Genomic DNA, 12255 nt, shown 5'->3' on the forward strand with positions numbered 1-12255 from the left:
ACTGGTTAAAGCTTTGCTAACATGAGAGATGATTGATGGTTGCCACTTCCATCACAGTGATATCAGCCTCGTCTTTGGTCTAATGCAGAGAAAAGTCACTGCTCATTTATGAGGATCAAATATTACTAATGGAAACATTCAATTAATGGGAGTCTGAAGTCAGTCAGACATTGGCTTATGTTCCCTCCACTCTAGCCAGGTTTATACATCTGATGAACAACTTTCATTTGGCTTCCTCTCCTACATTCCTGTATCTTTAGTATGGTTCCACTGAAACCATTGGCCATTGTTTATCTACTGATGTTAAGATGATAAAAACTCAAAGAAACTACACTGACCTTTCAATCACCCACAATTCATTGCACAATCTATTTTTATCCATGGCCACTGAGGCTTAAAAAGTTGTATCAATGGAAGAGCATTGGCTCAGCATTATGACTCAGCTGCACTGTATGTTTCATTCTGCCTCAGCCCTATGGAAGTGACACTAATGCAGATGTATCTTCATTCTGGGCTCTTTTGTTTGAGCAGAGACATGAAAGGGTGCAGGTCTAAGCACACGCTGCCAGGCTTACATTATGCTTTTACGTATCACTGTTTCATCATTTCACTCGACCAGCCAAGGAGACGTCACTCGTGGGACAAAAGGTGAACTTGGAGTGCAGCTATTTGGAGGACTGAGCTCTTGTCCTATCATGCATATGGGTGTTCTGTCCAGTTGGGATGCAAAGACATGTTTGGGTTTCCTTCCTGTTCTGTTTGTTGTCAATTTATTTCAGTGTCTACAAATCATCTAATCCCACTCGGGCCTGCAGAATGGGCCTGTCACAGAGGAGGTAGCTATAATAATACGACACTGTTAGCATTGATATCCCCCGTGATGCTACTGCCGACACGCAGAGCTTTTTTGTGTCTAGATAGTTTTGACTGGTGTCTCTTATCAGTCATACAGTTAAATGTAACGCAATGTTGAAATAGGAGATTTGAACAGTTGTTCAATCTTGTTGTGTTTTTTTAATGCTTTTTGTGGCTTGTGATATAATTTGGCACATCCAGGCCGTGTACTGTATCACACATGCAGATGTACTGGACTGCTGCTCAGCTTTGGTGAATTACATCTGTGTAATGCTGGGAGATTTATATGCATGTGGTCCTGTTCAGATTGCATTCCAGGCTGTACCTACATAATCCCTAATCAGACACATGGTAGGCCAGGTAAGCCCATGGCTTCAGGATCAACAGGCTTTGACCTGTAGTCCCATCATCACAGTTTAAACTAATCTTCTTTACTTTTGAACTTTGTTCCTGCTTCATGCTTTGTTGCATTTCACAAGGACATTTGTCAGTATTGGTCATTCAGGCTGCATGGATTCCTGTCCTCCATAGATTCAGTATAACGGACTGACTTCTTGTGACCTGATAGTAATTAGCCTGCACCATTTGGTCTTCCTTACACAATGTGGTTCAGTAGGCATGACCTATACACAGAAAAAAAAACTGCTTCTCTCCATATGCTGTTGTCAGTCTGAGCCTTGCACCTGTTTATACAATACTCTGAAAAGCTTCCATATTCTTCTTTCCTTTTCAGTTTTTTTCTGTGACCCAGTGAAGGTCTATAACCCAGGGACACTGGGTAACTGTACCGGCATTAAAATAGCAAAGAGGGGGGGAACAGAGCATGTTATGAGATTCACTACTTTCCTGTCTCCCGGAGTGAGCCTATAAATAGTCTCTCACTCTGGAATAGAGTTTTCCCCAGCGATGCGGTCAAAAGCCAGAAGAACAGCTGCGTTAAAGCCAAGTCCTGTTAGATCAGCAGAGTCAAATGAGCATATTTCTGTCTCTCTCCTGACTCTTTTTTAGGTCTTAACCCCCATTTCCCATTAGATCACTTTTACTTCCCATTTCCCCTATGCTTCTAACCTGTCCCACTGTCTGTCTTTTGGTTGTACAGAAATATCTTCGTCTCTCACTAACAGTCTTCTTCCTGTCTCTCTGTGCTATTTGCTCAGCTTTCCTCTCTCTCTTTTTTAAAATTGCATCTCCATCATTTTATCTGCTCTCTTTGCTTCATTGTTCTCTCTTTCTGCCTCCCTCTGACTCTTTATTTGACAGGTTGTCCTTCTACAATGCCTCTGCCTCTTTGTTCTCATCCTGTAGACTTCTCACTGTCAGGTCCTCTTTTTGTCTTCCTTCCTGTGTCACGTTTTATCTGTTGCTCTCTTGCTCATTATTACCAGGCCTCCCTTGTGTACTTTGCTAATTGGTGCAATCCTAATATTAACAGTGCTCATCTGTCTTGTTATAAAAAGCTCCCTGGAAGTAGGTAGATGAACTACATAAAGTATATTTTGATGAAAAATTTCAAAATATGTGACATGAGCTCGTTTAGGCTCACGTTATATTGTCTCCATATCATGTCTACAGATTGGCAAAGGGCTGATGAATTGTAGAATAGAAACTAAGATCTGGCCAATGTTGTCTTTTCTGGCTCTTTTTTTTAAATGTTAGCTAAGAGTGAATTCCTGCATGGTGTTTGCACTGATTAAGAAATGTTTGCTGATATACCTTCACAAGAGATTTAAGAGAAACAATGCATTTCATTATTGACTAAATGTAGATCTGGGGCCATATTAAAACAGGATAGTTCAAGAAATTCTTCTTGTAGATCATGTAATAATTTCCATTCATAATCTTGAGCCTTAAGTAAAAACATTGACATTTCAGTCAGGATTGATGTGGTTACAAATAGTGAAAGTAAGGTTGGTTGTATGCTATAGAACACGCTCCAAGCAGCGCTTGGAGTCTGCCACTAACTATTCCAACCATCTGATTTCATGCTGTGCATGTTGCAAGTAGTTTTTTCACACAACAGCGGGGCACTGTAATGTTGTTTACTTTGCAGAGAAGTTGTAGGTGGGCAGCCTGTTGCCCACACTTCAGATTATTGATCATGGAGACTTGTTTGATTACATCTTACAATGTTTAAAAAAGAAGAAAAAAAGGAAATAATTGCGTAAATGATAATTCCTGTGACTTCTTAACCAACCAATGTTCTTCCCTGTTTTGTGTTTCCTGTTCATATTTACATATGAAAAATGGTCTGTTTTTCAGGCCTGTATAAGTATTTAATAATCTCTTTAACACTTTTAATACTACTCTTTATTAATCAAATCTGCTTATAGGGAAGAAAACTTGTCAATACTTAGCGAATAGACACCAAATACCTATTTTCTAGAAATATTGAAAACAAGGAGACCTTTTCAGGAAGATCTTAAAGGTATTATTCTTCTCTGCACTATTTTCCCGCAGCATTTATCTGTATTCCTCCTCTGCAATTTTTTATTTAATCAGAACATTTTGTCCCTTTTTCAGTTTGCCAATGAACACATGACTCCTGCTGCTACTTCTCTCCCAGTCTCCCGCTTAGTTTGACATCACAGATGTGTATATATAGCCAGCAGATGGATTCTCCCATAACAGTCTGCTTCAGTGCCTCTCCCCCACCCCTGAGTGTAGCCTTTGCCGGTCAGTCAAATGAACTAGAAGAAATAACTTGTTTACATTATCTGCGGTGATCTGCAAAGCTATCAGTTTGTGACTTCATCTTCACTTCCTGGCAAAAAGAAAAAGAAGCCACCTGGTATTAACTCAGCAGACAGCATCCTGTTGGATGATTACTGCATGGGTGATTATCTTTCATTTGGCAACAAGCTTCTCATTTCCCAAATAACCATGTGGAAAGATACATCTCGTCGTCATGGGAAAGATTTTGGTCTGTTTAAGAAGGGGCAATTAAACTGGGATGCATTTAGCAGAAAAAATACATTGAAAGGCCCATTATTGCTCGACACAGAAGACAGATAAGCAGATGGATGGGGAGTTTTCTCTGTCTTCTGCGTTGGTTACACATGTAATTTGGTGGGTTTTTAGGGTCCTTGCAGATCCATCCCTCAACGCAGACAACAGAGCAATACCACTGGAAATCATGGGTGCAGTATTGAGTTGTATATTTCACATGCAGACGGTGAAAGGAACAAACCAGAGAAGACAAAAAAAAAAAAAAAAAAACAGGAAGAAGATGACACAGAAAGAGCTAAATATAAAGTACCAGAAAAAGAGACAGAAGAAGCTGAGAACAACAAAAATGATTATTGTTCTACATCTTCTCATGTTTTTGGATGGTTGCAAACAACTTACGAACAATAAATTACTGCTACCAACCCGTGTTAAATGACAAAGTGAGCGCTTAACTCAGTACTGCCCTCTGGTGGATGAACACTTTGGCAACGTAAATGATACAAGGAAGAACAAGGGCCGCGGCATATGAAAACCTTTAAAAGAGGTGTCCTTTTTTACGTACATAAAGGAGCATAAATGGAGCAGCATGCAAGCAGATTAAGCAGATTGCAAAAATGACTATACTTGGGTAAAGAACTGTCCAAGGCATTATTAAAAACTGGTAGGATATAGGGAACCATTCCAGGAAGAGTGAAAAGAAAATCCTAAACAATTTTGATTGACGATCACTCTGTAGCCATAAGAAAACCAATAATCAGTGAGGCTGTCTGGAGAAAAAAGCTTCAATTTGCTAGGCAGCATAAAGATTAGACCCTGGAGCAATGGAGGAAGGTCGTGTTATCTGATGAGTCCAGATTTACCCTGTTTCAGAGTGATGGGCGCATTAGGGTAAGAAGAGAGGCAGATGAAGTGATACAGCTATTGTACATAAAGTCTACTGTACGAGCCTGTAGGGGGCAGTGTTATGATCTGGGGTTGCTGCAGTTTTTCACGTCTAGATTCAGGAACAATATCTGCCCAAAGACTGAGGTCAGCTGACTATCTGAATATCTGAGTGACCAAGCTATTTCACAGGCCTGATGACGCAGGCATATTTAAAGATGACAATGCCAGGATTAATCAGGCTCAAACTTTGAAAGAGGCAATATTTTTACACATGGGTTGGCCACCACAGAGTCCAGGCCTTAACCCCACTGAGCATCTTTGGAATATGCTGGAGATGGCTGTGTGCATTCGCCGCACTCTCCCATTACCAATACGGGATCTTGGTGAAAAATCAATTCTAAAGACACTTTCATGAAATAATAGTGTCTGTTACTCTTTTTATTTATTATTTAGTATTATTCATGTGTTCCCCTCTAGTGTACACACAAACATGCAGACATATATTGTAAAGCATTACTGCTGTTGCTACATATGTTTGTTTTTTATGTAAAACACAGTACTAGTGTAAGATGATTTATAATATGACATTAAACAATAAAAAAAAGATCACAAAAATAATAAGATAGCACCTTAAGCTAATATGTTGTTAGATAAATAAAAAAGTAATTTAAATTTGGAGGTGTATAAAGTAGAAGTAGAAAGTAGAAGTCCTGTCTGGCAGCTCTTTCCAACCAGTCACTAAACCAGTTGCATTTAATAAGCTTAGCTCCTCAGCAAGGTTGATGAGCCTGTTAGTCAAAACACCTGTTCTAAATGCATCAGTAGATCCAAAAACATGGCGGGACTTCTACTTTATTTTTACTTCTACTTTATGCACCTTTGTTTAAATTACATAACACTACCTGGAGTAATATATGCTATACTTAAAATGTAGAGGAAATAGATGTTGTAGGATTAATATCCAGCATCAGGAAACCTTCTTTAACCTGTAGTAATAGAGTGATGTGATGTGCTGTCACTGTTGCACTTTTATGCAGCATGATCTTCTGGAGAAGAAGTAACAGATGGGCACAGATGAGTGCACACTCTGTCTGGAGTGCTCTAACGTATGCACACACCCCATGAGGGGGAAACCTTAGACAGCCATGTACATGGTGACTTGCATGCATGCACACTTTGCTGAATATATGAGCATGAGACGGGGGAGATGTGAGCTGGCAGCGTAGCCAAATGAGTTGTAGAAGATGATGGACTCAGGGGGTGGGGTGGTGGGTGGTTCAGGGTTTAAGGGAGGACATTCTTAGTCATCCAGCCCTCCACAGTCAATTGGATACATACATATTTAACTTTTGGAAATCTAGTTGTGCTTGTCTTTCTTTCTTTCTTTCTGAGCCTACTTGTCTTTGCCAGGGTGTAATGCACTTGCATAATGCCTGCCGAGTGATTAATTTCAGCACACCTCATACAAAGAGTGAGCAGCTGCCTTGAACTCCGTCACTTTGGCCCAATCAGTTGGAAAGCTTTAACAGGCTGGGCTCATTGTGAGGAAGGGTTTACAGTGACAGGAACTGAAGTGGATGTCAGAAAAAAACTAGAGGTGTTGCAGTGATGAAGTATGAGAATATTTTATGCCTATCTGTTTTAATTTACTCACCAGCTTACGCCCACATGGGCCTTTTCTCCTATGGCATGAGCTTGAATTTTAAATGTTTGAAATGCAGCTAATTTGTTCATAGGACATAATTTATTTGCCTTAAGAAGGTGCTCTAAAATTGATATATGTTCTGTTTAAAGCTAGCTTGGCTGGGTGCTAATATCTCTTAGCTGAAGCTAGCCATAGAATACAATTGTTTTAGGGAACGGTAGCAGGCATAATTCAAGAGAAGGTAACATCCACGAGAGCAAACAGAACACTTTGCTGCAGCTGTACTCAGTGCTTTCTTCATTCATATAGTTTTGCTTAGAGAAATTTTTTTTTTTTTTATTGGTTGTGGTTTGTGGCTTTGCTCCCTGGTCTACATCAATTACTGATGTTTGTAATTTATGAAACAGGCACTGAGATCATGTGACTCTTAATGATATTAAACAAATGCTTTACAACTCACTCATGGTGGGCATGTTTAAAGTTTAAGTCTCCCAACACTAAGTTATTTAATGTGTTTATAAAGCATAAGTAACTAAATTATCCATTGGAGTACAGAGAAGCCTAACAGCAAGAGCAGATAATATCTGATGACTAAGTCAGACTTTTTTAGGCCCAGTTTATTGGCATTGTTAAGGGCTTGGAATGAAATTAGGAAAATGGCAACTGTGTTCATGTCATATCATTGTCAGATGTAATCCAATTTGGCCAGGCAATCCTCTTGAAATGGACAGACCATTCTCTTGGGCTCTTCGGTAACAACATTGTTTTTTAGCCCTCCAGAAACACTTAAGTTTCATTGGGTAGATATCAGTCCCCTCCAGTGGTCCTCTGGTGTGTGTCTTCTATGCAGCTCTTGAAATAAAAATGTGTTGGTTGGAAAAAAAAAAACAAACCCCAAAACTCCTAAGTGTAAGCAAATTTTAGTTTGCAACATTGTTACGGGGAGGTCATACTAACAAAATGTAGCCATTTCATGTACAGCACTGACAAACAAATTCCCCTTTGTTGACAGTGCACATAATCTGGTCTGATAGCTACTTGTCTGATGTCACTTTGAAGAGAAACATTGTATATTGTGTTTCAAGTGCTACATAACCACCCTGCTGGAACATGAGCCTGTCTCCTTGAAATGAACCAACTGACTGCCACCAAAAGCCTTTGAAATAACTCAAACCAAAGGAATCTCTATGGATGCAATTTCCTCAGACCTCACTGTGATTTTTTTCTTTTTTTTTTTTTTTACAAAGCTAAAAATAATAAACCAGCAGTTCTTTCTCAGCATCTTTGCAAATGTGTGTCTGACATCCTCGTAATTGTAGGATTCCATTGCCGCCAAGGCTTTAAACTACAAGAAATTTACTCATTTCCTCTTTCTGCCAAAGGGACAGGGAATCTGAGTGCCTGCTTGTGTCAAGCTAGGACTTCAGTGAATGGTTAGGAACAGCTGCATGCAGTGACTGTGCCAAGCAAAGCATGACAGTGAACTGCCATGCAACTCTGTTCACTCACTCGGACACAAGAAGGAACATTTAAAGCCCCGAATGAGAACAACAGTGTCACGCTCGTTGCCCTGAGGAACAATTAGCGTCAAGAGCCATATGGGCAAATCAACTGGAGTGACCACATACACATCCCATCGTTATATTAATTCTTTATGCATTTGAACATACATACTCCATTTATAGCAGATGGCATGTAGCTGCGAGGACAATCCCTCCTTCTTTTTTTTTTTTTTTTTTTTTAATCCTTCCCAAGTTTGCAATTTCAATGTAAACATGCATATACTACCCTTAATGGTTTTGTTTTATAATAGCAATTAATATGTTCTCTGTTGGTTGATGACGTTAGACAAACTGATCGATTTGTGAAATTCATCAGGGGTCTCCATCACAGCCAGTACTGTCTCTGTCTTCTTTGTTCCATTTAATTAAAAAAGTTTTTCTCTCCCTCTAGGAGGCTCAGAAGGTAAACAACCCCGCCAATAATCAGGCAGCTGACAGGCCACCAAAAGGACCTGATGAGAAGGAGGAGGTGCCAGCCAGCGAGGTGGGATGGATGACTTCAGTCAAAGATTGGGCTGGTGTCATGATCTCTGCTCAGACACTCACTGGCCGAGTTCTGGTAGGTTTTCCCTCTTCTGACTGAATATTTTAAAGCCAAAAATGCAAAGCCATTAAACATGCTGGTCCCAAATAATCTGGTTAACCCTAAATTAGCTTGTGCTGATGAAACACTTTGGACTTTGGTTTGGTTTTCTGAACTACTAACAGTTTTCACAGCCAACTTTCCAAATGAATCAAGTGCAGGTATAACATAACCATAGCCATGTGCACACAGATCCCTAAGGAGTCATACTGTAGGGCAATTAATTTGATCCCCACACAGGCCAAGCAGCACTCAATCCTGACTGAATCTCAGTGAACTATTTTGCTGGCACTGTTCAGTCTCCTCTATGCTACAGTGCCCTCTGTGCAGCATGCTTTAGCTTAATTTTGCTGTACTTCTGCCAGCTCAACTGATGAGTGTACTTTTATTGTCAGTTGTGTGGGTGTGCATGTACATGTTTGTGTGTATTACTGTAAGAGGGGGTATTTGTCAAGTACAAGATATAGCATATATAGTGTTTGTGCAGTAGGTAATAGACTGCCTCTGTGCTTAATCTATTGACTTTTATTACAGCTTATCTCCACTGCTGACCCTTCTTTGTTTTTCTACACATGCCACCAGAATTCTTTCTTTGCTTTACGACAATTTGCCAACTTAACAGCAAATGTACAAGTTTGTACATGACTGATTGTTGTTCATATTCCAGTAAAGTCACAGCTAATTCTGTGCATCTCTCTTTAGTTTTTAACTTGAATAAAAAAAAAAAATTGCTCACAAAAACAACAGATATCCAAACAACTTAATTAAAACTTGATAAATCAGCAAACAGGAAAAGCTTTAGTTAAATTTATTACTAAAATGGAAAAGTTCAGTTTGTATGTGTACCCTCTTAAATTTTTCAAAGCAGCCTATGCTGCATACACCTGCTTTGAGCTCTTGACAGTTAGCTACTGCACTTGTGTGCCTGTAAACTAAAAGTCTCATTCTGTCAGCTGTGTTTAATAGTTTAATCTTTAATCACAACAAAAACTTATACAGGGTAAACCCTTAATACTATGGAAATGATTATATAATCACACAAACAGTGTATGAAGGGCTTATTGCAACATGAATGCAAAGTTTTTTTTAGCATATGTCTCTATACAGTATATTCATTTAGCTGTTTTTGAAAGTGCAGCTCACTGATAATATATAAAAATACGTATTTTTGAAATCACTTGATCAACATTTCTCTATTGTATGTTGTCACGCTGTCATTTTAAAAAAAAAATCCTAACTGAAATTACAGTTAGTCCACTGTTCATCTGCGGACCTAAAAGAAGCAGCTGTGGGAGTTAGGATTGAGATGGATCCAAACTAAAATACTAATACTGCCATTGTTAATGTTTGCTGGGATATGACAGTTTCTTCATGCCTGGTGAGAATAGTTCCTAGTTAAGAAATATCCAGGCCTTTTTTTTTCCTCCCAGAGCAAATAAGATGAAGAACCCTGAAGGGAGCTGTCAAACTACTAAATGAGCTTCTCTTTCATCACTCCTCTACTCACACAGTTCTGCTGGCATGGACACAGCTCTCTTTCCCTTTCATCTTCTACGCAGACTGAGTACTCCCAATCTGCTCTGTATGTATATTTCTGTGCGTTGCTGAGTGTGTGTGAGAGAGAGAAAGCAAAGAAACATGGAAAGACACATGCCAGCAGAAACAGATGGGCAGATGGAAAGTAAATTAGTGTGTTTGTGACAGTCAGGCAGAAATGAGGCTCTTGCTGCTTTAAAGGGGTTTCTAGGCTTAGAGGTATCCCAGTGTATCACCTACTGTGATTTGTGCTACTTAAAGTGGAGCTGATAATTCTACCCAGCAGGCTATGTTTACTTATGTGCTCATTCTAATGATCTGCTGCACAATGCTGCAGGTATCCAGTGCTCCGTGAAGGTGAGTGAGTAGCTTGTCATGTGGGTGGAATATGTACAACTGTGAGTTCATGTATGCGAGTTTTTCTGGACATATACGGTTCAAGCTCAATAGCTTTTGTGGCTAAGTACCAGTATGCTTGATGTGTATGTATGTATTTGTGTGTGTGAGTGTGTGTGTGTAGGTGGGTAGATAATTTTTGTGGCGCTTTTGCTCTCCTATCAGAGCTGTACTGCAGATCAAAATTGCAATGAGTATCCGTGTACACAGAACCACGCTGGTAACCATGGCTACTGCTGTGTAGTGGCGCTCAGTCATCTGACATTAGGGGGCCATCTGCCTGGGCAGGGCAGAGCAGAGCAGGAATAACACACATAAACAGACTCATCTCATGCACACACACATGTACACACACACACACATACACAATGCAATGTGTGTCTCATCACATCTTGATGCAGGACCTTCTCTATCCAGGTAGAAAAGAGACAAAAGCAGCCTGAGATGGATTGCTTCTGCAGGCAAAGCCCTCCATCTCCATTCATTTGTTTTCCTTGATGACTTTACAGTTTGTAAAAGATCAAGTCAGGCTTATTGAATTAACATAACTCCTCCCATGACTTGGAGTTCACACTACTGTTTTTCTACGCTGTTGTCTTCTCTGAGCCTTCAGATGCAACATCAAATAAATTTAGATGTAAATGTGTCAAAACTGCATTTTCTATCAAGAAAAACAAGCTCTATTGAAACAATATGGGCTGCACCGGTATTTTTGATCTCATTATGTTCTGAATTATGTCTGGACTTCTTTTGGAGACACTTCATCTATCTTACCTGTAGAAGTTATTTTAACTCCTCAGCTTGGTTTGGGTCAGAGATGGACCACCATGGATGTGTGCTAAACGTGTGCTAAAGTCAATAAGATACCTCTAATTTAAAAAAATAGCAATAACAAAGTCGGATGTAACTTTGTCTTTTAATTTTGACTTTGGTCTTTATTAGCTGTAAATCCCCAAAACATCTTTAATTGTTTAAACTTTTTCTAAATATCTTCATGTAATAATGAAGCTATCTGGACCCAATGAGAACCAATGAGAAGATGCTACTGTGCAGCAACTGCTTTGGAAATGTACATAAAAAATTCCACTGTGCTGTAAAAAGGAGTCAGAAAAGCAAAGTTTTAAGTTTTGAAAGTCACATAATGCTACTTTAAATAAGCATTTGCAAAAAATCTAGTCTTTGTTAACATGACAATGAGGGATGCTAGCAAGATGGTTATACCTTATTGACAAGACATTTTCATGTCTGCACACAAATTGCCAGTAAATCTCCAACCATACTAAAGAACAACAGAATCAAAGTGTGCTACAGATTTTAGATCTTCATTATCCAACAAGGAACCAGCAGTTTGTTTTACATTAGACTCAATCAGATCTCCAGTTGTGATGAAAATGAAGTGATTTAGCTTCAGAATAACAACAGAGTTTTCTCTGTTATCTTTGAGCCAGCTGCTTAGCATGCACATCAAGAGGAAGAATATCTGTAAGGAGCTCACCTGTCAGTACTGTCAGAGATGTTGCTGCACACAGAATTATTAAGCAGATGAGGCGAGGCTGCTTATGACAGCTAATGCCCTTTGGATTGCCAAGACAGCGTGTTTGGAGAATAATGAGGCAATTCTATACAGTCGTATCCTGTGTACAGTTAACTATTTGTTAACTTTATTCAATGATGTGGTGAACTAAGTCAAAGCACTCCTGTTTGTATGTGCAAGGCCTAATCAATGGATGCATGTGTACTTCCATTTAGAAAACATACAGTATCAGGTTGGTATAAATCAGGGGGTGTCCAAAGTCGGTCCTCGAGGGCTGCTGTCCTGCAGGTTTTCCATGTATTTCTGCTCCAAA

At 39.5% G+C, this 12255-nt stretch overlaps 1 protein-coding gene across 6 annotated transcripts in view; it reads left to right on the forward strand.

Annotated features, from left to right (window-relative positions):
* LOC306762630 (calcium-activated potassium channel subunit alpha-1a) overlaps positions 1 to 12255 on the forward strand; it is a 147345-nt gene that overhangs the window by 30201 nt on the left and 104889 nt on the right. For all 6 annotated transcript variants that reach the window (XM_079249187.1, XM_079249185.1, XM_079249186.1 and 3 more), the window contains exon 2: positions 8285 to 8452. In XM_079249187.1, coding sequence (XP_079105313.1) covers positions 8285 to 8452 — 168 coding nt within the window. The remainder of the gene's footprint in view (positions 1 to 8284; positions 8453 to 12255) is intronic.

Source organism: Telmatherina bonti, assembly GCF_933228915.1.
Source record: "Telmatherina bonti genome assembly, chromosome: 11".
Taxonomy (NCBI): domain Eukaryota; kingdom Metazoa; phylum Chordata; class Actinopteri; order Atheriniformes; family Telmatherinidae; genus Telmatherina; species Telmatherina bonti.